This window comes from Pagrus pagrus, assembly GCF_965226575.1.
Source record: "Pagrus pagrus genome assembly, chromosome: 4".
Lineage (NCBI taxonomy): Eukaryota > Metazoa > Chordata > Actinopteri > Spariformes > Sparidae > Pagrus > Pagrus pagrus.
Window position 1 is genome coordinate 25,280,231 of NC_140188.1, and position 27,873 is coordinate 25,308,103.

General features: G+C 40.0%; 1 protein-coding gene across 3 annotated transcripts; it reads left to right on the forward strand.

Moving 5' to 3' along the window:
• Positions 1 to 17,427: 17,427 nt before the first annotated feature.
• On the forward strand, positions 17,428 to 26,728 carry LOC311256283 (uncharacterized protein). Of its 3 annotated transcripts, none has more exons than XM_084351173.1 (8): positions 17,428 to 17,645; positions 17,964 to 18,062; positions 19,802 to 19,827; positions 20,388 to 23,105; positions 23,246 to 24,249; positions 24,451 to 24,606; positions 24,903 to 24,995; positions 25,770 to 26,728. In XM_084351173.1, the coding sequence occupies exons 5-8, from the start codon at positions 23,269 to 23,271 to the stop codon at positions 26,076 to 26,078; spliced, it is 1,539 nt and encodes a 512-aa protein (XP_084207299.1). In that variant the 5' UTR covers positions 17,428 to 17,645; positions 17,964 to 18,062; positions 19,802 to 19,827; positions 20,388 to 23,105; positions 23,246 to 23,268; the 3' UTR covers positions 26,079 to 26,728. The 3 variants fall into 3 exon arrangements, with proteins under 3 accessions (XP_084207299.1, XP_084207300.1, XP_084207301.1); XM_084351174.1 differs by having other exon boundaries at positions 20,828 to 23,105; XM_084351175.1 differs by lacking the exon at positions 20,388 to 23,105.
• Positions 26,729 to 27,873: the final 1,145 nt, after the last annotated feature.

The following is a 27,873-nucleotide window of genomic DNA, read 5'->3' on the forward strand; positions in this document are numbered from 1 at the left end:
TTAATAATTGAAGTGGGTAATCAGCTCAGCTGCTTGTTTTACACCGAGCACTTATTCCTAATGAACGTCAGTTGTAATCACACAGGTAGATCACTGTTCACCTCCTCGGTCTCCCTCTAACAAGACAAACCTGACAAAGTGTGAATTATCATTTATTCTCACTGCTCTGTTTGGCTTCTCATCAGTTTTCTCAAACTTGAACAAATTAATGTAAAATAAACCCCCTTTATGATAATTGTTAAAAAAAGACTGCTGCAGATGTTCTGTGAATATTTCTATTTAATAAAGAAGATAAATGAAGAAGTGAACTGCAGATGAAAGTTATCTTCACAAGGTTTTCATGAGTTTTAATGATGTTTGGAAACAGATAATGTATCCAACACTTTCTATGAAGAGACATTTAAATAAACTGGTCGTCTGCTGCTTTGTTGTAATTTCTGCACTTTCTTCCATGATGTTGTTTCTCTGAGTAAACTAGGAACAGTTTCAGTTTGTGGTATTCAGTCATGTTCATTAGTTTTATTTTCATTCAGAGTGGATGAAAACATCCTCATCTTCTTCCCTCGGCTGCAGCTTTCAACAGATAACGTGCTGTCAAAGTTGTGCTTCAGTGATTCTGACGTCTTTTGGTGATTCAGTCTTGGTGGGTTGTGAATCCCTGACAGTAGAAACACGCAAAACATGGACGTCTTTTGTTTGGCAGCAGAGGACTTCATAAAATAAGGTGATTTGGTCTGTGCCCTGTTGATCAAACCGGTTGTGAGTTCTCTGCTGCCAAAACATTTAGTCTGATGTTTCCTTTAATCTCTCGGCCATCTTTCCTGTGAAGTTCTTCACCTCTGACTCTACATGAGACTCTCTGGAAGATTCATAATGATCGTCTGGACACATTTGTCATTTAATGTCACTTGTTTCCTTCTTTCTTTACAGAAACAAGGTTGTATTCATCGGTGAGGTCTCTGTTTGTGTTGCTTCATGTTGTTTGAATTTCTTACAATGACATTTTACTCTGTCCTGAGGCACTAATGGGATGTGAGAGTACATTTCCTCTCTGATGGATGTAATTATGTGTCTGCTCTGAATGCCTCCAGGTCTGTGTGGAGCTGCTAGTTTGAAGCATTTTCTGTGAAACTCGATGTTTTAGTTGATCGGCTGAATGAGCGACACATAGTTGTACACAGAAGAACGACTCACACTGTTTTAGCTGTGCTCTTTATCCTGTCCGGTCCAGGCTGCTGTGTATTGGAGCTCTTTCAGAAGAAGAGACGGCAGCTGAAAGGCTCGTGCTGTTGAAGGTTTGTTAGTTTACAGGATTTCTCAGTCAGGGTGAACAAACCACAGGTGAAAGACCGTCAGAGCTGTGCTCTTTATGGCTGTGTGGTCACACATCCACTGTGATAGAAAACTTCTGTGGATGTGGATGTTGCTGTGTCTGCAGCTGGAGGATGCTCTGTCTGTTTTAGCCTGAGTCAGCATGTTTCCAGACACATAACGTTACCTGACTTGGGCTGAACGATGTCACTACACAGTCGACCCACTAATACTTGACTAGTTGCTGTAATCTGATAACAGAGGACCAGTACTGAACAGCTGAGGATGAAGACATGTAGTTTTATACTCAGTTCACTTGAACAGCTGTATTGTGTTACAGAGGGATGGACTCAGGATTTTACTGATACCTGTATTGATCCTGGTGCTGCTCATCAGAACTCATCTGTACTCGTATTGATACTCCTCTGATGTTGTAAATAAAAGAGGAACACGAGAAATAAATCAACTTCCAACCCATTCAATCACCAACAACTGGCTCTCTTATTAAATTGATGTTCAACACATTTTGGTAAAATGGCCTTTAACACCTTCAGAAGTAAAGTGTTTGTTTCCCTCTAATGAAGCAGAAACTGATTATGGTGAAGCATCCCATAATAACTGAGGGTGTTTACAGACTGTGGTGCAGTAACTGAATCCTGACACTGTACGTGACGATGAGACCGACAACAGAAGGAGAGGCGTCCTCCCTTCAGCTGTGATTGTCAGGTGCCTGTGACGAGCTGCCTGTGACGGACACATTAATTGCTAAAGAGCTCATAAACAGAAAAACACATTTTATTTATCGACATCACATCATCAAAGCGTCTTTGTCAGCAAACAGCACAGTGCTGAAAGTGTTTCTTTCTGTAACACTGAGCAAATAAATGACTGGATGTTTGTTTCTGCATTTAAGAGTCAATACAATCAGAGGTGAGAGTGTATTATAGGATTACAGGATTAAAGCTTTGTGCTTGGCTTCAGTGTTACCCCATTAAACACATCCACACATGTGGTTTCTATGAATCCTTCATTCAAACAGGTAATCCTGTTGGAGAAACACCTCTGATACTGTGTCATGCTGCACATCTCAGTGAATTTGTCAGAATGAGGATTCTGTCTTTTGTTGGTTGATCAGTGGATTCAGATGTTTACAGAAGAGACAGAGGACTGAAGACAACAGTATATTTCCAGTCTGTCCATCTGGTATTGAATACGTGGCACTATAATAACTGGAGGTCTGTTCATTCAATGATGTCCAGCAGCTGATGAAGGAGGAATCAACATAAATCAGTGACACGATTCAGTTCAGTCAGACAGCCTGCACTCATTGCAGTGATCAAACCAATCGGTCATATTTCCTCCTTTTTGCCTCTGCAAACCTGCCAGATTTCATTTTGTTTGGAGGATACTGCCGGCTGTATGGGCCGGACAGACAGCTCAGTGTGGATCTCCAGGACCAGAGTCAGTCCAGAGTTAGTGGACCACTGGAGCAGACACACACACCTGTATTAGACCAGTTTCTGTGGAGAACAGTCGACTATGATCCAATATATCAACAGAAGTACCAGAGACAGCTGATAGTGAACTTTGTGGATGGAGAGGAGGAAGGAAAAAATGGCTGAGTCAGGCCGTCTGTCAGTGGGGAGAGAGAGAGAGTGTGTGTGTTTGTCTGTTTCCGTGCGTGTGTGTGTGTGTGTGTGTGTGTGTGTGTGTGTTTGATATGTTACAGAATCACAGACATGTTAATACATTTTCATTTTTAATCATTAGTCTCTTCAGATCTGTAGTTTGTATCCACTGTAGTGTGGACATGGTCCTACAGTATTAAGGTCATAAATACAGACTGATGGGAGGAACGTTGTGTTTACTCGTTCAGTGTGTTTACAGTCGGATCTCAATGGGATCTCTGACTGAAGGCAGAGGACAAAGAGAGCTTTGTTACAATCTGTGTGTGGGAGTCAAAGTGTGTGTGGAGGCCTGTGTTTGATCCTTTTACCATCACTTTACACTTTGTTATTGAACGTCACACAAACATTTGTGTGTAGATACTTTCCTTTAGAGCTTATAATCTTATGGAACACACATGTGTGTTTTGTGTCTCAGAGTTCATTATTTGTGCCTTTTAAAAACCATTGAAAGCTGTGTGGTGTGTGTTGTGTTGTGTTGATGGCAGCCAGCGAGCTGAAGTCGAGACCACTGAAGACAAACACAGACAGGACTCTGATGATCACTGAGCAGCTGATTTAACCTGCTGTATTTGTGCTTCATGGAGCACCCCCACCCCTCATATCATCACGCTGTCCCACAATGCAGCTTGTGAATGGAGCTAAAGATGCTTCTGTGCTCAGCCTGCTTTGATTGTTGCTGTTAAAACAAATACTGTGCGTCTTGTCAGTTACAGTCTGAACCTCTTTAACCTCTCCTGACCTGTTATTCTCTGCTCCCTGCACCACATAAACTCACCACATGATGTGTACCAGGGTCAGTGAATCATGTTAAGTTTGAGCAGGTTTTACTTGCTGTCAGTTCAGTAATTCTCTCTGACTAATTCGCTCTAAGCTGTGTGTGGGTTCGCTGAGCAGCTGATCTTCATCACGGCCTCTGAACACAACATCAGGTTTATTCAGTGGTTCGTTTGGTTTGAAGCCGACTGTGAAGCTCTGACTTTAAACATCTTTACATCAGATTGACACAGCTGTGTTGAACAGCCTCATGTGATGCTGTCTCTACCCACAGAGAGAGGGGGGACGATGTGTTTGAGAGTCTGCAGGGCTTCTTGTCTTCTGGACTGGTTGGCTGGAGGGTTTAACGTCCCACATATTGTTGAAGCAGAGGTATGAAATAACAGGGGATTGAGCAGGGATGGACAGAGTTTGACAGCAGACAGACGCTCTGTAGTATCTTCTCTAGTTTCCTCCTAAAAACCGGCAGCTGAAGTGCAGCAGAGGAGCCTGAAGGCATCACCAAGCCTGTGTAGCCACACAGCCTCAGGGAGGATTTTCTGACCTCTTCTTCATCCACCTGTGCAGCTGTGTAGTGTCACAGTTTTAGACCATGTTCCCTTCTTCCTTTGAAATCCACACATTTTCCAACCATTTAATCAGAGTTTGTATCAGCTCTTTAATTCATGCTGCCATGAATAATTACTGCCTTTCTCCCTTCGGTTCATGGTTTGTAATTTGGACGTGTTGATCATGATTATCAGTGTGCATTAGCATGACGTCTGCAGACGTTATAGCTGCTTAGCTGCTATTGACAGTATTTATAAATGAATCAGTCTTTAATAATAATTACCACGGCTGGGGATGATTGCGTTTATCTCATTTTGTTTATTTAATCTCACTTCAGTTCCGTCACATTTCCAGTCAAGTTGTAAATCAGCTTCATGTCGGCCTGTCTTCATCCTCTCTCTGCCTGTAGAGGAGCGTTTAGAGGTGAAAAGTTGAAACTGATTCCTGACAGGTGGAAGTCCCAGTCAGACAGGAGGCAGCTGATCACTGTGTGGAGTCACTGTTAGCCATGTTTGTAGTCTTTTATATCCTCTACAGAAAGATGTAGCCAGAGCTCTGATGTGTTTATGGATTATTCCTCACTTTCTGGATTTAGTGGGATGTTTATTCTTTAGAAGCAACAACTGATGAGTCACATCACAGCCTGTAGTGCGGGCACAGCGTCATTCCCAGTTAAAGACAGTGTCACTGATCCAGTTCTTTATCAGGAGTTAGTTCAGCTGTAGTTTAAGTGTGTGATCTGACATGATGAGGTGAAGAAATGTGATGAACTTGGTCAAACTGCATCTGATGTTCCATCATTTTATCCATTAAAGACCTTTCACACCTCCTCCTCTGTCCTCTAATGAGTCACTGCTGGAGTTTACCATGATGTCCTGAAATACTGTTATTAATAGTGCCAGAAGTGTTATTAAAGACAGGGCTGTCTGTTATAAACTCTGTTAACAGCCTGTGTCTGTTTTCACTCACTGGTAGATCCAAAATAATTTAGATCACAGCAGTAAATCTTTAGATTATCATCAAATAACCTACAGAACATCATCATGATCAGGACAAGATTTCAATGAATGCACTGAAACAAATATTTAATTAAGAGATAACTTTATTACACATGATCGTTTAAGTGGAATCTGAAATATCCTTCATGTCACAGTGGGAGTTTGGGTGTAAACATTGTAAATCCATCCTCAGAGGGGAAGAAAATCCTGTGTGGGCAGCTCATCACTGTTGTGCTTTAAACATTTTCAGCTCATTCAGTTCACTTGCTTCTTCTCTTCCTCCCGTCCTCTCTGCACATCTCCTGCGACATGAAGGACTTGATAAGGAGACACTAAGCGAGTCGACAATGAGAAGTTGTTATCGAGAGAAATGCAGCCATGAAGCCAGCAGGGCAGAGTAACACTTGACTGATTTTGCCTTAATGGTCTCATCTGTTGAGAAAGATCTGAGTCTCATTTTCATCTCTCGTGGTGTTCACATCACTGTTCACAAGGACTCCTCTGAGAGGACAAACATCTCTCACTGTCTGTGCAGCACCAAATATTGTTGTGTTGTTCAGTTTGAGTCAATTGAGACTGAGTCAAAAATGCACAGCAGCGTGTGTTAAATGACTTTTCATCCAGATCAACAGATTATAAAACTGTTAGCTTTGTTTGTTCTTTCTGGAGGAGCCTTGAAGTCACAGTTCAGCTGAATGTAAAGTGCTGACATTGAAAGTTGTGCAGCTGACAAACAAATAACATGAGATGGATCTTTGTGGGAAACATCTGAACACATGAAACCTCAAAGTGAAACATTCATTCACAGTCTGCTCTCCTCTTTTTCTGTCTTTCAGGTAAGAGTCCTTTGACCCTGCAGTGTGTGTGTGTGTGTGTGTGTGTGTGTGTGTCTCTGTGTGTGTGATGAGGACACCACCTCCTGACCTTGACACTGGACCTCAGAGGACACAGTAAGACTCTACATTCAGACTCTGTGTCAGTGTCAAAGCCTTGTCTTCAGACTGTTTTGTGTGTTGAGTCACAGCTGGTGACTTTCCTGAGCTGGTCACCACGGAGACACAAAGATGGAGGTCTGAGCTTTAGAGAGTCTCTCTCACTGTGTTTTGTCTCTTTGGTTGTCCACCATCACATCTACCTCCTGATGCAGCTCGATGAGAAAGAGGCTTCAGAATTAGATCTGGCTCCACTGATTGCTCTCTCATCAGACAGTGGTGGCAGGCTGCTGTGCAGTGATGGTGAAGCTCTTTCCTCTGTGTTTGATGGAACAAACCTGGTTGGGGGCAGAACTGCTGTGTCTTTAGTCTGAGATGAGATTGTTGTTGTGTCTTGACGTGTCGTCAGCAGTCCATCTCTCTGCCTGTTGCTGCTCCAACGCACTGACACTCAGCTGAACAGTGAGAATGAGCGAGTCTGGCCTGGTTTAGTGGCTTTTTTCCTTTGACTGCAGGGACTGATGGACATATGGACAGAAATGTTGATGCTGTTAGTGGCTGTGAGGGAGCAGCCTGTTTCTGTGCTACAGTCCTGACATGCTGCTCTGTTTGTCACAGAACCATCATCATCTCCTCCTCATCATCAATATACTTTCCATCATATTATTGTCATCTGTTGGTTAACTGACTGGTTTTCATATCAGTCTGAACAGAACAAGTGGAGCTGTGATGTCATCACTGAGGGACGGAAGTTGTCGTGATGATGTCATACTGTATGTAACCTATAGGCCCAGTGTGTATTTGATATTTGTGTGTGTCTGCAGTGACAGAACAACATCTCAAACTCTTTAATATTTGATGAAATGTCCGAGTGTTTGACACACTCACATATTCTCCACAGAGCAGTTGTATTTCAGGCTCTGGAGATTTACAGCACTGTAACTTAATGATATGAAATAAGATTACATTTCCACTATTAGACTTGACTGAGATTATAATATAATGATTATTAGTCACATCATGTCAGTTCTGTCACATTTATCCACTGCAGGGTTTCATCAAGTCCAAGAACTTCAGAACTTCCATCAGAACTTTAAACTTTTCTGATTTGATGACGTCAGTGCTGCTGCAGCCATGTGAGCTGTTTTGTAATCAAACATCTGATGTTTTAACTGCTGATTTATTCAAACTGTAAAAATGTCTCCAGAAGAAAAACCTTGCTGAAGATGAAAATAGATGATTCTTTGATCCCTTTCATTTTGGCAGCACAGCTCACATCAGACAGGGACTGTTTCTGCAGAGGAGCAGAGTAACGCTCTCTCCCAGTCATTCCAGGACCACATCAGTGTTCTCTGAGTTTATACGGCTTTTCAAACAGGCAATAAAGTCAATCAAAGGTCAGTTAAGCTAATGGCAACGTCCTGTGTTACACTGTTAGAACGGCAGATTTCATCAACACAAACACAACATGAAGATATTAGTTTGTTTATATGTTCATCAGCACTGCCTTCTGTGTGTGTGTGTGTGTGTGTGTGTGTGTGTGTGTGTGTGTGTGTGTGTGTGTGTGACATCTGCTCTACAGTTCAAGTGCAGCAGCACCTGCAGGAGGATTTTAATGGCGTCCTGCCAGACATGCCTCGTGTGTCTGTGTGTGTGTGTGTGTGTGGGTAATTTACGGACAGATGCACAGCTCCCTTCAGTCGACACTCACAGTCCGTTCATGTCACTACTGATGGTTTTTTACATCTTCCTGTTTCACTCTGTAGTCTGAGGGTCTGGACCACGTTCGTCCCTTTGCTGTGTGCGTTATGTTCATGTCATATCTCAGTGATGTGTGTGTGCTCTGCTCTGTTCACCTGTAGTGGAGAGTTAGCAGCATCTCTTCTATGCTGCCTGGATTCATTGAGAGAGATTCTCAGAGAGCAGAGCATCATCAATCAAACACAACCGTGTCACCTTGTGTTGCTATAAATGGTCCAGTCTCCTGTGACACGTTTCTCTGACCGAGATTAATTTATTTTCTTCACACAAGGTCGACATTAATTTACAACAAACAATTGAACACGTCACTGAACAACTAATTGTTCTGTCTGGATGTTGAAGGCTTTAATGACCAACAGAGACGATGCATTAATTAGACATTGTTTAGACTGATAACATAATTAATGTGACCTTCACTGAGTGATAGACAGTGTTTTTTTAAGTAAACGGGTCAAACAGTGGAGATTATTGTGTGTTTGCTCTCTGAACCAAAGCGCTCCACTGACGGCTGATTGTCAGCAGTGACACATTGGTCACAGTTGATCTGATGTGTTCTGAGAGTGGTCAGTGTGATATTAGAGCAAAGTCAATGAGGGTCAGAGCAGCACTTTGCTAACATGATGCATCAGAGCTAACTCCAGTGATGTTGTTGTTTCACAGTAATGATCCACTGTGTCACATCACGAACACAACAACTGTTCACCATCAGCTGAGTGACGGCCATGTTTGTGCTGTTCACTGTGACTGTGGATCATTAGTCGCTCTGCTCCAGGGGCAGTGACACGTTCAGGTGGAGCTCAGTAGATTGATGGAGTCTCTTCTTAGACAGCTGTCTGTCCACAAGCTGACTTTCATCTGTCCGTCTCTGCAGCCTCCATGCTGTCGGTCCACTTTGATCCATGCGGGGATTCAGCTGTCTGATACACAGTAACTGAGTGACAGTTAGGAAATATACTGTAATAATAATATTAGCAGTCGGTCCACAGCCAGACACTCACCTGTTCACTTCTGCACTCTAAACCAACACATCCATTACATCCAGTGAGCACACACACATACACGCATGTATATGCAGCTCCTTCATGCACACACACGCATACACATTCACACCCCCACCCTGGGCTTCAGCTGTGTGAGCTAAATTAACATAATAAATTGATATCACACTCTTCATCCCGCCTGTACAGCCTCACAGCTCCACAGCTCCAACCAGCTCTTCATCTTTAATGTGCCCCCTGCTATCAGCATCATTAGCATGGCTGACCACTGTTGGCACAACATGATTAATCTTGTATTGTTTCCAACACGGAGGACATTAATAGTTATAGATGGCGACCCTAAACACTGGCAGGTAGTATTGAGAGTTGTAATCTTCCAGTCATATTGTTTAAAATAATCTGTATCATGAAATATTGTCTCCATCATGTTGTGTTTGACTCTTCTGATGCATTTCTTATCATGATTGGCCTGCTGCTGGTGTTCAGTTGTAGCAGATGGTGAACACACAGTGGGTGGATGTAAAACCCTCTGGAGGTTCAGCCCAGCGCCTCATTTACATAAAGCCAACTAAATTTACACTAAAACTACTTTTTCCCCCAAAGTAAAGACCCACCGCTGATGTATGACCTCATCTGTCTCATTTAAAGTCTCTGATTTGTTGTCTGATTCAAACTTCCCTCTCTTGCTGATGATATGTATATTATAATTGATAAAGTGAAATGATAAATGATAAAATAAAATGCATGATCTGCAGATTAACATGAAGGTGGATGACTTCTGTTTCTAAAATGTTGTGAGATTAAAATAGCGTTGGGACTGAAGTTTCTCTTCTGATGCAGCTGGTAGCTGAACTCTGTGTTGTCAGAGAGCTCAACACACAGAGATCCCAGACAAACAAAAGATCAAATCCACTGTGAAAGGAGCCTTTTGTTAGTTTGTAGGTTTTCTCACAAAGGTTGCTGATCGATATAAGAGCACATTTCTGCTCCTACGTTTCTGTTTTTTTTCAGGGTCAGAATAGAGAAAATTGCACCTTGTACTCTGTATCTCCACTGCTCCACTGTCGGTCTTTGTTGATCCGTGGATTGTATGGCGACGAGCTGAGAGGGCCAGTAGGTCTCATGTTCTCTGTGCTTCTCTGTATTTTATTGAAGAACTGTGGACAGAAGGCACTGACTTGCTACACAAAGACACATGCTCGTGAATCACTTCTGTCCTCGGTCTCTGTGGATCATCCGCTCTCAGTCCAGCTCTGATGACCTTTCTGCTTCTATAAAATAAAACCAGTCTTTTCCTCACACAGTCAAACTGACAAGAAAGTGTCAGTAAAGTCATCACAGCAAAGTTATGGAGCCCAGTACTGAACCACTGTACTCATCTAAGTGACTGAGATGTGTTGTTGTGTCAAAGTGTGAGTTGTGGTTAATCTCAGTAGTCAGACTGAGGTCAGTGCAGGGTTGGGTTTAAGATTAAAATGGAGTCCGCAGGGTTGAGATCAGTGTCAGACATTGATGACTGTTTTACAGAAGGTAGAGTTACAGTAATCCATTACTTTACAGTTAATGACATCTATGTATTGTCACCTGACAGCTGACATGCTGCATAGTAGGTTGACATGCTCTCGGTAAACAGACAGGAAGGTTTTAGCGGTACAGATAAAGGTGAGGAGTGCAGTTTGTAAGTAAGCCTTACATTATTTTATCAGTTTGTGACAAACATGTGGTTATATGGAGCTTGTTTCTTCTACTCGAAAGTATTTTCCACTCTAAATGCAAACAGAGAGCAGCTCGTATTGACGTAAGTGTCTGTACTGAAGAGACTCTGGAGTGAATGATGTGTCTTATGTAACCTGGTTGGTCTGACACTTGAGTCCTGCTCATGACTGAGACCCTCCAAGCAGTCAGAGAATAATGAGCACATCAGCTGCATTTATGTTGACACTAGTCCCACTAACCAACTCTGACATTTGATGCAGTAAAGCCTGAACTGCTGATTCTTCACACAAGAGGTTCAGCTGGTGGTGAAGACTGAAGAACAAGGAGGGAATATGATGAATCACAACAGATGTGGTGGATAGAAAAGTCAGAACGTGAGGTGGGGAAACATTGTGGTTTCCAAAATGAACAGACTGAATCAGGAAGTCTTTGTACGACTGTATCCACCTACAAGCTCATGAAAGACTTGATGTTCTTCATGTTTAGGGTCAGTGTCATGGTCGGGATTAGAGTCTGTGCAGTCTCACAGGATGTTTGCCCAACAGTGTTTTGGGATGATGTGTTCAGAGTCGCTGTCCAAGGTGCTGAACATTCTCCCTGACTTACATCCCAGTTAAAAGGCTGTGATAGCATGAATGTGAAGTGGTGACTGACTATTCCTGGAATTTAAGCCCATGTTTTGTACAATGATGTTTCAGCATATTGTTGGTGTTTCCTGAAATAATAATTTTACAAACATTACAACTAGCACTGTTTGTCTTTCTTCATGAAATGAAGCAGAACTCTGGACTGTTTCCTTCTCTCCACCATGACTCCTTGTTGTTTTAAGCTTCACATGAGTTTGACATCATTGTTGTTGTAATGTGCAACTGTCAGAAAAATCCCGTCAGCATCATTAAAAGGAAAGGATAAGGTCAGAGGCAAATGATTCTGATGGATCTGACTATCTGTAAGTTGTTCTCAGTGGTGTTGGTTCTCATGTGTACCCCGACTTCCCACTGTGGTGAAAACTGTTTAGGACAGAATGTTTGTGACTCCGGGATAGTTTTCAGTCTGAGGACGTAACTTTGGTTTGAAATTAGAGACGAGGGACGAAGCAGCAGACAGACAGAGACAATTAGCGGCAGGTATTATAGGTATTAATTATAGTGCACTATATTTGGCCTTGAGATGCAGTGATAGTGATACTGGTCTTGGTGTCAGACTGAGTTGATAGTCTCCCTTTCTCACACAGATGGGTATCTGTCTGATGTGGGAAATTGATTCCCTCTCAAGCATCTTTGTGTAATGAAGCCAACAAAGCCACTCAGAACACTGCTGCAGTCTGCAAGAACTGACTCTGAAGACAAAGATAATGAAGCTGACTCTGAAATCTGACTTTAAAACGTCTTTAGAGAGTGAAGGAGGTGGAGATTCAGTATAATGTCTTATGTGTGATTGCAGAGAAAGTGAATGTCGACTCTTTTAGAAACTTGGACGGAGGAAACTGTGCTCAGTGTTTGTTCATTTATTTAGCTCTCTCTCTTCCTCCCTGCGGTGATAGATGGATGCATCAATGCTTCATTACTTTCTTCAGTCTTGCTGAAGTCCCGTCTCATTTGTCACGACCATTATGCTGCAGTCAGATTGTCTGTTATAAGTAAACTTTGGTTAGAAGCAAAAGAAAAATGAGACTCAGTCCTGGTAATTTGTTTGAGGAGGAGGAGCAGAAAATAGATAAAAAGGCAAAGAGAGTGAGGAGAGAAGAAAATGAAGACAAAGACTTGTTTACCAGGAATAAAAGATGATCAGTGTCAGATGATGTAACGTCATGTAATGTACTGATCTCTGTGAGAGACCTTTGTGAAGACGTTCAGTGTAAATATACAGACCAGCAGAGATTGATTGTGTAGCTGACGGTCCTCTCGTCAACTCTAAGTTTGATTTTTGTTGCTAAATGTTGCTCTGTCCGTCACTATCTTTGATATTTTGAAAATAAATCTGTATTTGTTCCCTTTTCAATATAATTGCATTAAATTACACACTGAAGATTCACTGTATTTCCATTTTTCTGATAGGAAATATTCTAAACTACTCTGAAGTGCAATGCAAAAGCAATTATAGGAGAATGAGACCATTTAAAGTTGGTTTAGAAACTTTTCATCAGCCTTTTCCTAGTAGCTATTGTTAAAATGTGAGTTTTGAAAGAGATTTAGAGCAGAAAGAGAAGTCAGACCATGTGTGTGGCAGTTTGTGTTGGTACAGTGTGAGGTGTGTTATGCAGGAAAGCAGCTGCACTGAAGGCTTTCTGTGAAACAGACAGAACTCAGGGTGCATCGGTGATCTGTGATTTAGAGAGGAAAGTTTTTAATGAGCATAATGTTTAAAATATACAGCAAAGGTGCTTAGAAGAATCAAAAAGTACAGAGTGACAGAGACAAAGAAAGAGGAAAGTAAAGTGTGTCCCTCACATCCCATCATTACTGCAGTGAGTCCTTCCTACCACCCAAATATCTACTTCATCAGCACAAGACGTCCAAAACACAGTAATAACTGATCAGTGACGGAGCACATAGTTGTATTCACAGGAGCAGTAAAGTCCCTGTCTTAATAAAAGACATGAGCCTTTAAATGGACCAATCAGAATGTTGCATGTGGCTCTGAGGTCCTCTGAGTCTGCAGATTAAGTGTTAATTAACAGGACAAATGAAGTGTGGTGGAGATATTAGAAGGCTCCTCCTCCAGGTTATCATCAGCTCTACTGCACACACACACACACACACACACACACACACACACACACACACACACACACACACACACACACACACACAGGGGTATGATTTGTTTCTCCAATTTAAAATTCTCTTTCCTCTTCAGAATATTAGTTTCTGTTTGGTTGATAGTTGTAATAACTACATGTTCAGTATTAAGCAGGAGCAGACTGCATGATGACGATGAAAGAGTAGTGACAGCTGAACAGGCAGTTGGTTGTTGAGAAGGACGAGTGCACGGGGAGTACAGGCCTGGCACGCAGAGCCGTGCTCTCACGAGAGTTCCCCACACCACCAGTACAGACTGATTGATGGAGGGGGACCTCTGGAGCCACTGTCAGGGGGGCTCATTATCCAAACATGGCTGATAAGCTGATCTGAACAAATGAAGATAAGAGAGAAATCTACAACATGAAGCTGTAGAAGAGTCTGTGCACAAGACTACAGACGTGTGTGAGGTTTATATAGTGACGGTGTTGTGTTGGTTATGTAACATGCAATCAGGGCACACACATTGGATCTTTCATGACTTGTTTCGCTGCACTTTGACAGGATGCAGCACCTCTCTCAAATTTCACTTTTAGGAGTCTGAAGGAAGTCAGTCAACTGAAAGGAAAGGTCCTGAAGACAGACAGACAACAAGCAGTTGTGGAAGACAGATGTTAGAATCACCTCCTTGTCTGTCCTCTGGCTTATCGCCAATTTTAGATTGAAATGTGTTTCGCTGTTCATCACAAAGTGTCTTTAACCAAGCACAGCAGACGACACACACAGAGGACTTTAGTGAGTTCTGGTCTATTTACAGTAGGTGCACCTCTGCCAAGTCGTCTCTGTAAAGTGAAGAAAAGAGCAGAAAACAAATGTGTGAACGTCACTGACACTGAATGAATACTGATATATTTTTAATTATAGGAGGTGAAGATGTTGTGTGGTCCTTATTTATTTTCAACAAAACAACATAATTGAAAATAATCTAGGATGAACCCATTGTGCCTCCATGAATACAATAATATAATACAGACTCTACAGTATGTGCTCTGCCATTGACTCCCACATGACACTTGTTGTGTTGGTTGATTACTAAGAGTATTATAGGGACTCTACAGAGAGGCCTTTCACTGAAACAGTCCTACACACATGAATATTCATGATGACGACACAGACAGCATGGATGATGATGATGATGATGGAAACCACGACTCACATCTCCAAAAATAGACGCCTCATCAAGTGTTGGACCAGCCAACATTGCTTTTGGGTGATATCTGTTCTGCTAGAAACTAAATATTAACTGTGTTTGAATCATCTTTTACAAACTGAGTAAAGCCTGAAAGTTACAGTTGCTCAGCTTCACAATTCAACTGCAGCAACAACAACGTGAGTATTTTAACATATTATCTGGGACTGTGCTAAAAAATCAATGCGGCAGTATATAGCAGTATTTATTTTCGCAACATACTGCATCTATTTTCAGCTCAAAAAATCAATATTATGAAAAAAATCATTCACGTCTAAACGGGTTGTGAATCGCTGACAACCTCAGTGTTTCCCACAGGACAGGCATCTATTTGTGGTGGTGTGGTTGGGGGGCGGGGGGTGGCAGCGGCGATGACCAAGAAGAACACGGAGTTGGAATATAATTACAACACTTTATGTACATATTTATATACAGATTAGATAAATTGACACATATATATATATATATATATACAGATAGCTTCTTTCTTTCCTACTGCCTGCAGATTTTGCACCCTTTGTTAGGGCAATGAATTTTTCGGGGCTTCCGAAAAAAATAGTTCAAGGCCTTATCGTAAGGAAAGTCCTTGGGGTCAGGTCCATTGATGGAGATTCTCAGGCAGGCAGCCAGGTGTTCTCCTTGCAGCTGATTCCTCAGGTCTGTTTTCACCTAAGGATTCATCAAAAAAAAAAAAGTTAATGTCATAAACTGCACCAATAAAGAAAATATTTGTTTTGCTCCTCAGAGTGATGCTCTTACCCTATTCAGAGTAGAAAAATCCCGTTCACAATTAACACTTGAAACGGGGATCACCAAGGCAATGCCTGCGAGGAGGCTGAGGCAAGGGTAGACATTATCCCATTCGTCGAACTCACTTGCCAGCAGAGTAAGGATGTCAGCCTGGTTCTTGTCCTTCAAAAAACAAATTTGGCAATAGTTAGTTAGTGAGTGTGTTATTAATCATATCCTATTATATGAATCCCATAGTTATAAATCAGTTTAATTCGCCCACCTTGAATGCCCCAGCTGCGGCACTACACTGTAAACCCGAACAAGTTCAGAAAACTCAAAATTTTTGCCGTAACTGATTACATAAAAACTTTTAAGTTATTGTAATACATTTTTTGAGTTACATTAAACTCAAAAAATATGTGTTCAGTTGACTTAATTTATATTCTAAGTTCAATATATTTTTTATAAATTTCCTTAACTTAATATTTATGTCTTCTTCATACTTAAATGATTTGATTAAATATACTTATAAAAGCCAACTTACATGGACTCGAAAAAAATTACTGAGCATAATGTATTATATCAATAGTGTCTACTCAAAATATTACACCTTAATGGACTTAAAGTATTTACCACTTGCCAACTTAAAATGTACAAGACGCCCCGTTTTCAGAGAGCTGTGTTTTCTGAGAGTTTCTGCCCCACATACCAAAAAAGTAACTGCAAATTCAGTTGTGCAGATATAGTTGGGTACATGTAACTGTAGAACTGTAACCTTGTATGTATGATTGTGCAAGAGAAACATCATCTATGCAATAAAAGGTTCTTGACTAAAGTGTTCCTGTCAGAATTCCAATAATTTATTAAGGTATAAAACAGCACCTTAAAACCAACCTTTTAAAGAGGCATTAACAACTGCTACATTTTAATTTTTTTTCTTTTCAGAACAATATATCAGGCTTAGTAAAACTGTAAAATGTCGAATAACGTTAAAGTGCAAAACCTGGAGTCAAACTTTTTTTTTTACAAATATATATTTTAGCAGCCTATTTTGAACCATCATTGGGGACGAACAAACTTCCCCTTCTCTGCACTGTATTTTCTCAAATAATAATAAAAAATATCTTATAAAAGTAGCAGCATAGACATCTAAATTTGTGCAAATGAGGAAAATTAAAAACATACCAAATAAAACAGAATAAAATACAATAAATAAAAGAAAATATAATATAAATAAATAACTAAATTGCCATCAAAAATGAGGGCATACTGATCAATGAGGTCAAGGAGGCAGTACAATAAAATAAACAAAAAATGTACCTCTCATTCTAAACTTATAAAAAGCCCACTGGGCATACGCAAAAGTGCTTTCAACAGTGCTTTTCAACATTTTAACAGTCTATAATATCAGACACATCTAGGAATGAACAACAGAACAACATGGATATAATAATGTTGCTGACATGAATCACATTTATGCATGCCTGCTGAGTGCAGGCATGCATTTCTCAGCTTGTTTATTCCTTTAACAAATCATTTTTCAGGGAGAGTAGGCATGGTTTTAATGGTCTGTTATCATCCAGAGACATCAGCACTTTCTGGATGAATGTGAATGTGTGCGTGAGTTTTTTTGGATAATCTAAGTGTAATGCATAGATTAAACCAAGCAGCACCACAAATGCATCAGCCAACCTGGCAAGCCCGCTCATAACAACTTCATCCTCTATCACAATGGATATGTTCTCAGGGCTGAAGCTGATGGAACCAGTGGAGTCAGGGACCACAGAGAGGAGCGCTAGCGGTGTGTCAGTGGTCTCCATCTCATCTTCACCCTGCAAAACACAAGAAAATCAATTATAACAACCAATCCACACTGAAAAAAGTGAAACCACTGTGTCATTCCTTTAAAGTGTATTTTTAAATTGGTCTAATGAAAAATTGTGCGTTCATGTTTAAACCTGATAATTTCAGTTTGCTTCAAAGCAAATGTCACTACCTGTGGACAAAATTAAAAAAAACACTTCTACTCAAATGGTATTTTCACTTCAAACCAAACGTTTTCCTGTCACGTGACCATTTGACGTCACGTCAGACCGCTCTTTTCGACGTTGAAGTCCGCCATTGTTGTTTCCTCGCATCAAGTGCGGACGGCAAGAGTGGACTGTCTGTCCTGTGTGGAAAACTCGTTAAAACAAGGTAAGAATTCAAAACTGTGCTGTTTTAGTGCAACACGCGCTTTCCGTGTACATTTATGGTCAGTGGCAGAGTGAACAACTGACATTATCTTAAAGACTGGCTTTGAATTTTGTGCACTACGCACATGCTAGCTAAACGAGGTCGGTTGCAGAAACATTAGCAACAACTACGTAGTTCTCGTTGCCTGTGTTTAACAAGTGCGAAGTTAATGTTGTTAATATTATTGTGAAGTCGCGTTATGAAAGAATAAGCGTAAATTATTGTGATAAGGCTTGAATGAGGACAACTAGAAATGGGAGCCACTTTTTTTTTTCTCAGGTGGGCTGCAGTCAGGTCCACACTTCGCAGACACACGTAGTGCTGTATCTGCAGCCGAGTGAGAGGCGAAGACCGTGAAACTCCAGTCCGCGGTGTAGGGTAAGTTGTGATAATACTTGAATATGGTAAACTAGAAAAGGGAGTGGGTCTACCCGGCCACGTTTAGCAAGTATGCTACAGGATGGAAGAAAAAAAAAAAAAAAAAAAAAATCACGAAAATCACCCTCAATGTCGAAATGTTTTGTCAAACGCCACAAGCGATAAATCTAGGGACTTTAACTGGTGTCCTTGGAGACTTTTGTGGTGTTTGGAGACACTGACTTTAAAGCAGGTATTGCTCTGCAGCAGCCACATCACCAGACAGATTTCAGTGCAGTGCCCCAGAATTGATCTGCAGTGCCCCAGTAAAGATTTGACCAGTAAAAAAATTAACTTCAGAGTTTTAAGTCTACATAGCATAGGCTACGGAATGAGCACATAGCTACTTAATATAATTGCTACTCTATTCACTCCACATACACAATGTGCACATGGCTACTTAATATGGTAATTTATTCACGTGTAGCGACTTCTGAGTCAGAGAGAGAGAGAGAGAGAGAGAGAGAGAGGCACGCTGTGAAGCAGCTGCATGAGGTACTAACGTTAGCCGACAACAACTTGCTAAATATATTATTTTGATTTCAATTTGACTAAAACAGTATTACTCCTGATGGATATCAGAAAGTTATTCGCTCAGCAGGGATAAAGCAGCAAGGAGGAATGAGAGAGGTAAGTCCTAGCTAGCTAGGCAACATATCTGTGTCGATGCTAAGTTAGCTGACTGATTCCTTGTATCAAAACAACCGTATTAATTTGCTGTACAGATAGTGACTTTTGTTAGATAAGGATGGGAAAACCAAAGTGGTGACAGCTGTCAGTCAGACCCTGGAGGGATTTCCAGTGAGTTTATGAAACAGTTGTAACTGTGGCATAATGTTGGTTCTGGTCAGCTGGTTCTGGTCAGGACCTCAGCATCAATGATAACTTTGAGTAAGCTTGTGTTAGTTGACAGATATGGCCTAGGGATACTATACAGTGGTTATCAAATGGTCTATCTTCAGGAAGACATTTTTTTTTTCTTAATCATCAAGTCGTGACCCAAATTTTTAAAACATTCAAATTTATTTCACAGAAAAATAGCGCAGTAATATGGACTTGTCTTGTTAGTCGGTTTGCCTTTGGCTAAAATACTCTTGTTTTGTCACTAGAAAAATGGCTAAAGCTAAAGCATCTGGTTTTGTTGCCACATTGCCATAAATGGAAATGGAAATAATATCAAAGAACCCAGAGATGTAGGGGTACTTTATTTTTTGTTTTACTTTTGTAAATGTTCAAGATGATTACTTCAATTTGCAGATGATTTGCAGATCGACATATTTGTGTGAGGCAGGATTCTCAAAAATGACTGCACTCAAAACAAAATACTGCAAACGTGCACAAATCGAGGATGATTTGAGGCTATGTTTGTCACACATTGAGCCAAGAATTGAGGATTGCAGGCTCAGGTCTCACATAACACCCCCCCCCTGATTGTTTATGAATGGGACATATTTGAAGCCATGTTTTTCCCCCAAAAAAATAAAATAGTGTGCAGAGTAAATAAATTGTGACCCAGTATCAAAGGATCCACAGAAGAGGAAGGGTTTATAATTACATTCTCTCATCTGTCAGTATAATCCAGTATAGTACAATACCAGAATGCCTAAGGTCTAATAAATTGGAGTCTGTAGTGACAATCATGGACAATACTAACTGTCCCAACAAAAAACTAAATGTGAAATCTTCCATTTCTGTTACAGGTTTGCTCCTGAAAAGATTGCAGTTGGTAAGTCCGTAAATGAACAACTGTGGAAATTATTTTAATGGATGTTTAAGTGACATTAGTGTCATTGACATTTTTTTATTTGTTATATTTCCCTAATTGCAAACAGAAATAACTTCAGTTTCATCAGACAATAACAATAAAAAGGAAAACAATTTAATACAGCTTTAAATAATGTTAAAAAGGGAAGTAAAAATGTTTAAGTTAAAAGATTGATTGCAGCTATTGTGGCAAGAAATAAATCATAGTTTTTTGTGTCTCATACATGATGGCCATGCACTTATGCCAGCTGTTGAATTAGCTATAGTGGTGTCTGCAGATTTTCAGGATGGTGTGATTAATTCATAAGATTTACATTTCAATACTAGTTTTAAAATACTCTGAATTAATATAATGAAATGAATAACTACTAGCTTTTAGGGGTGCTGCTTTCCTTCTTAGGAAGTAACTTGATAAACAACTGCTTTGTTAGATTAAATGCAAATGAACCATCTACCATGTGGCATTTTACTAATTGCATTAAGTGTTAAATGGGTAAGGTGGGTCTTCTTTTTCTTTTCTAGTCTTCCAATGAATGTGGAAATGCAAAGACTGTGGCGCCTGTGTCTCACGAAGATCTGAGCTTCTTAAACATTACAAGCTTGAGCACAGACATTATGGACGCCACCACTCCTACCCATGCATCCATTTAAACTGCCCATGTACCTGCAAAACTTGGAAGGCACTTTTGACCCACTTGTCAAGATCTCATCAGCCATCATCACAAACTGAAACTGACTTGACCACATTTAAATGTCTCTTATGCCACATCAATGAACGTTCAACTTTAACAGACTATTTTCAACATATAGCTCAGCATCTGAAAAACAGTGAAACAGTTGATTGTGTGTTTAAGGGTTGTTCGTACAGAACAAATATTTATGGTTCATTTAGAACTCACAGAAGCAGAAATCATAAGAATTACACAGTAAATGACTTAAAGCCTGAAATACTTGTGAAACAGGGGTCAAGCGGAGGTCTTTCAGTCGAAATCCATGACAGTGTCCAGATTGATATTGAGCCCTCAGACGTAAATAGAGAGGACCTGGATGATTCAAGTTTTGATGTAAATGATTTGGCACATAATGCAGATGATTTGGCACATAATGCAGAGCTCAAAGTTGCTTCACTCTTACTGAAGCTTGAACATATCTATCTTGTCTCCAGTGTTGCTGTTGATGAACTTTTACAAGAGTTTAACTATTTACTTGGCACTGCTTCTGTACCCCTTGTCCATCAAAACATATCTCAGCACTTACAGAATGGAAATTATCAAGTAGATGAGACTATTGTGCAAGAGCTAGCATCTACTATTTGCAAGTCGAATCCAATTACAGCAGCTTTTGGTAGTCGTGGCCCACTTTCCACTGCCTGGAAGCGAAAGACATACTACAAAAAACATTTTAAAACTGTAGAACCCACAGAATTTGTTCTTGATTCCCAAAACAAAAAATCATTTCAATACATCTCTATACTAAAATCTTTACAGCAGATCCTAAGTTGTCAAACTTTTTTAGATTTGTCAATCAATTTGAAATCTCCCCATCAAATTCAGTCTGATAAAATTCAGTATAGATGCTTTTATGATGGTAGTAAGTATAAAGAAAATGTGCAGTTGTCAAAAGATTGTGCTATTTCACTTACATTATACATTGATGACTTTGAAATCTGCAACCCCCTAGGAACTTCAAGAAAAAAACATAAAATCTGTGGGGTATATTGGACATTGGGGAACTTACCTGCTAGTTTTCACTCATCACTGTCTAATATATATTTAGTTGCACTTATTCGTAGTGAGGATGTTAAGTGCTATGGTTTTGAGAGTGTACTGAAGCCATTAATAGATGATCTCATTACCTTACAACAAGAAGGACTGTTTATTGCCAAGTTGGGGAAAACTGTGAAAGGGTTTGTTCATTGTGTAGTGGCAGACAACCTCGGGGCACACAGTTTGGCAGGGTTTGTGGAAAATTTTTCAGGTAAATATGTTTGCAGGTTCTGTACAGCAGAAAATGTAGACATTCAAACAACAGAGGTCAGGTCTGGAGCATTTTGTTTAAGAAGCGAGGAAATTCATACTTCTCATCTTAAAGCTATTGAAGAAAATTCATTGGATTGTCATTTTGGTGTAAAAAGAAAGTGTGTTCTGTCAGAAAATCTGCCATATTTCAGTGTGACAGAGAGTTTTCCCCCAGATATAGCTCATGATCTGTTTGAAGGAATTATTCCTGTTGAGATTGCTCTTTGTCTTACTGTGCTAATTTCCAAAAAATATTTTACATTAGCAAATTTGAATGAAGCAATAACAACATTTCCATTCAAGTGGACTGATAAAACAAACCGCCCCCATCTTGTGCCCCTCACCTATGCTACAAAAAGAACGATTGGAGGGAATGCACATGAGAATTGGAGCCTGTTGAGATTTCTTCCTCTCTTGATTGGAGCCAGAGTTCCTTCAAACGAACCAGCATGGCAGGTCCTGTGTGATTTAAAGGACATAGTAGAACTTGCTGTTGCACCTCTTCATACTGAGGACTCCATTTCTTATCTAGACTTCAAGATATCTGAACACAGGACAGTATTCCAAGAGGTTTTCCCCCACGAAAGAATACGGCCCAAACTTCATTTTCTCGAGCATTATCCCCAGTTGATTCGCCAGTTTGGCCCCCTTGTTGCACTATGGACTATGAGATACGAAGCCAAACATAGCTTTTTCAAAAGAGTAATCCGTCATACGAACTGTTATAAAAATGTATTGTGTTCATTAGCCCAGAGGCACCAATTTCAGACTGCATATAATCTGCACATGTCTGAATTTGCTAAACCATCTTTGGAGGTTACTGACATTTCAACACTTTCCCTTGATGTTATCAATCAGGATATTGCACTAGCAGTCAAAGAGAAACACCCACATATGGACACTGTGAACCTTGCAAAAAATGTATCCTACAATGGCTATAACTACAGGACTGGAATGGTGGTAGCCCATGGGTCTCTGGCTGGACTTCCAGAGTTTTGTGAAATAGTTCATATGATTGTTCTACAAGAGACACTCATTTTCATCATCAAAAAATTGGATGCTTGGTACCTGGAGCATTATCGAGCTTATGACTTGGTCATATCCGCCAATAAACAACTACAGCTTGTTGGGGTGCAAGAACTGACTGATCCCTACCCTCTGGCTCACTACATGGTTGGCGGACGGCGCATCATCTCTCTCAAGAGATACATACATGCATAAGGTTGTATATGAATGGGTGTAGGTTTGGAAAAGTAGAATTCCTTAAAAGTAGCTTTTGTTTTATCAGTCCGTTTAATTTTCAGAAAAAATACATACAATTTGCCAAGAATGTCCCTTTATTTTTTTTCTTGTTTTTACTAGATACTTTTGGGTGGACTGACACAATGGAGAGAAGGCCAGCCAAGCTGAGGGTTATCTTGAATCCTGATGACACCAGGAAGCTAATTCTGCCTGGTGGTATTCCAGAGACAGTGGAGGAACTCATCAATCAAGTGAGGAAAGTGTGTGGATTAAATTGCAATGTTAGACTGCAGTACCAAGACAGAGACTTTGGAGATGCACTAGTGAACTTGACATCGACTGCTGAACTTGAAGATTTTGCAACTATCAAGGTCATTCCACTAACTGATGATGACCAAACCATCCCTGTCTGTGATGATTTGGTGTCCACTGAAACTGATGACACAGAGCTCCTGTCCTCACCCTCAAGCTCTGTCTCTACAAGAACCCGGTTGTGGCCAAGGGAGTTTCCCATCCCAATATTCTCCTATGACACTGAGCTCCAGTTAGAGAAGGGAAATGCAGTGTATATCTCCTCCAAGACACCATTGACTCCAAGTCCTAAGACAATATCAGACATTCTGAGAAAGGTAGCTGAAGAGATTTACAAGTACAAACCGTACCCAACAGATGCTGACTTTAGCGACGTAGCAGAAGCGCTAATTAAGAAGCATCCATGCCTCTATGAACCCGGTTCATACAATGGTTGCTACGGATGGAAACAGAGGCTGAAGACAAAAATGGGCAACTACCGTACTCAGCTGAAGGGAATTGGATGTGCTGAATTACTTGCAAATTCGCTGAAATCCAAAGCTCCAGAGGATGCATTGCCTGCAAAAAAAGTCAAGAGACCTAGGAGAGGAGAAGCCAACCACATACCTGACATTCCAACTGGAGAGACCTCAGATAATTTGGAAGATGAAAGACTGTCACTTTTGACAGAAGTGAAGAAGCGAAACAATCGTTCAGTGATAAAGAACAAAATGGACAAGACCTTTTCACTGCGAAGACAGGAAATTGTGGCAAAGGAATCGGGTGTGGAGGAGGTGAAAGAGAGATGGCCTGCATTATTTACAGTGGATGAGGTAATTCATTCTTTCAATCAATAGCAATAGGTCAGTGGTGGCCTGTAAATTAAATTATATTTATATCTCCTATTATATGAAACCTGTGAAAAAAAATTAGCCAAAGCAGTCACAAAAATGTCACAAAAGATCTTACAGCACAGAGTTTTAATGCAATATCTAATGTCATAACTTACATATGTGATATTTTATTTTATAAAGATCAATGCTGAATTCACGAGGATCACTACTGTTCCACTTCAACCACGATTCCTGGCCTCCTTGGACAAGCACCACAGCAAGCTGATTGAGATCATCAGGAACAAGGGAGGAGCTGTCAGGGAGAAGACCCGGGATGTGCTTAAAGTTCTTGATCAGGTGTATACTTACTGTAATACTGCAAAACTCACCTTACATCACATAAATAGTAACATTGTAAATAGAAGCAATTGTGTTATTGTCTCATATTGTCATCACATTTGATTGTGGAGTTGGATTACATGTTGTAAGAAGCACAATGTGCATCTTGACGTTTGCGCAAATCCATTTGTTTGATTACTGGACAATTACTGTAAGTCTAAGTTCCCATTGATGCATTTTCATGTTTGCATCTTCAGTCAAGTTGCACAGTTCAACAGTATGAATTTTTATTGTTTATGTTTGCACTTACCTAGAGCCTTGATGTAAGCCTAAGGAGAGAGTGTCTGCTGAAGTGCCTCATCCCTTACCTTGGGGAAGATGTACAAAAACTCATCAAGGAGTTTCTGGTAAGAAGTTTTGCATTATTCTATTAAGCTTTAGACAATCCTAACTGAAGTATCAACAAATATTAGTCAAAAAGGTGAGTTATAAGGTCCAAAAGCGCCATCTGCTGGTCAGCAAACAAGTGCTCTCAAAGTGCACATCTGCTCCCAGTAACCCGTTACGCAAATACCGCCATTTTTGACATCGCGCAATGCATTGTGGGTATGCACCGATGCACTCTGGGATTGAAAGTGTCCAAACAACACTGCAGCACCGTGCTCCGCGGCTCTGACAGACGGGCCACGGCCGCAATGGACACAGAAGATAACTTTAGTAATATGACGGTTAGTCATAAATGTAAACGGAATAAAAATAAAACTAGTGAAACTAGTAAATCATCTTGGAGCTCGAGCGTTTATAAGAACCAGGCGCACATTTGCAACAGGCTACTTATTTTTGCACTGACCAGCACCCATTATGCACAGAACAAGGAGGTCACTGCAGGAACACTGGAACAAAACTACTTTTCCCCCCCGACATATCTACTAAGTATGGTACTTCTTTATTCACCTGACACTCAGAGTATCACAAGAACACCCTTCCAAAGGAAAATATCTATAATCACAGGCAGAAACTATGAGTAACTGTCCACTAAAACTTTGCTACAGATGAGAGAAAAAGTCTTTTGGTCTTCTGCTGTATGATTAAATCACTCCCTGCTACACAAAAGGGAGACAAACTTGTGTGCATACATACAGAGTAGCCTTTTATACAATAAATGTCTTGTCTTTTGTCAGGTTGGTGAGAAGGATGACGCCGAAAGAGAGCTCCAACAGTGCACAATGGCTGTGTTTGTCATCAGAGAGGAGGAGGATCCATTGCAGCCACCACGTGACGTAGGCATCATCATAGAAGGTGTGGAGGTGCTTAATGAACTGCCATCAGTTGCACATGGTTGTGCCCTCTTATTTGGCTTCATATATGCTCTAAACTTGAGCTATCCAGGTGAGCTCAAACACACTTTCGATGCACTGCAGAAAATATTCATGGAGATAGAGCCAAAGAAAATGACACGCAGAGTGTGCAGTCTCAGTGTCAAGCTCTAAATATGGGGTTGCTCAAAGAAAGACATTTGGATACAGGATGTTGATCTGTTTTAAGTGCTTGTGTTCAAATACATCCCAGGATAATGTTAGGGGTCCTTATAAATAAGAGAAAAAACAGCTTTGATTCAAAACAGGCTTTAATTTCTGGTATTCTCTGTTAACAGAATTCTTTCTGTTGTAGAAATATTGTGGCACTGATATTAACATTGAAATGTGAATGATGCTAAATTCAGAATGATCAGCAAGAGCACTAGTAATGGCTCCTTTTTTTTTTCTTGAACTGCCGTTGTTCATAATTGCATCCATAGCAACTGTGTGTATCCTTGGTTTATTTTTTTTGTGACTTCCTTGCATTTATAATGGTTCAAAAGAATGATATTCATACCTTTTTGTCAAAGGATAGCAAAGACTTTATTAGATAGACTGTTAAACTCTATCTCTGTTAAGTCTAAACTTAATGGCTGTTCCCTTTCATCTCAAGTTTTAAAGAAGAGTACAACCAGTTATACATGTTAAGATACGCATGTTAATTGATGTTTTACAAGTTTTGTTTTTTATGTGTAAAACGCATACTTTCCTGGCTGCTGATTGTGAGTTTGAGGTGATGCCTATTTCAAAGTCATCAAAAATAAATGGTCTTTTGAAGAGAATTTTCCTGTTTTTAAGTTTTCTCTTAAGTTAATCAGTGCAGTGAATTCTAGTCCTATATTATAGAGAATTACATTTTGTTTATGGTGATATATCAGTTTTTAAAAAGGCAAAAAACATCATTGTATATCTAAGTAAGTAATACTTTGGCTTGTGACTAAAGAAAATATATTGTTTATGGATAATTAAAAAAATACTTTGGACTGAATCAGACATTTAACTTGAGAAAAATTTAAAAAATTGCGTGTAACAGAATTACAGCAATTCAATTAGTTTTATCCAAAGTAAATTTAATAATTGGATGTAATGGTAAATATTAGGTTTTCCCAAATTAAAAAAATAAGTTGTAAAAGAGTAAAAAAAATAGTTTATGGTCTTGTAATGATTAATGTTTTTACTTTGATTGAAAGCAAATTTTTTGCTTTGTCTTAAAATACAAAATTAATTTACATTAAATCAAAATTTACGTGTTCAACCAAATCATAAATTTAATTTGTGAAAAACTAATAAATTTAGGTGTAACAAATTACAGTAATTTTTTTAAGTTGATCCAAAGTCTCACTTTTTTCAGTGCAGAAGGATGTGACACAATCCTTGTTTGTAGAGCCAAAATATATTATTCCTTCTTTAACAAGTTCACCAAGTAACTTTAAATATCATCGTTCCCTTCCCCTCTCCTTTCCTCCCCTTCTCCTCTCCTTCTTCCTCCTCTCCTCTTCTATATCCTCTCCTCTTCTCTCCTCTCCTCTCCACATCAGACTGAAACTGTCATTTTATCAGACGCTGGGTCTCAGTCTGTCATCTTATATTCTAGATACAGTGGAGGGTTCAGTTCTATGGCTACATGCATGGATCTGAATCACCTTCACTAGAAATGTGTTGCTACTATCTATTTACACATGCTGAAAGTGAAAACCAATCCTATAGATCATTAGCAGGGCGATCAACATTAAAAAAAAAATTGTATAATCACTCATTATGTTGTAGAAACTCAAAGTGGCCCCATGAAGTAAATGTTTTCCACTGTACAAACATGGTAGAGGGCTGACTCTTGAGAAGTGGTTATGGTGCAATTGATAATGCCTAAATAACTTTGCACGTGTGTCCAAGGACACAGAGCACAACTTGCACTTCCAATCCATTTACC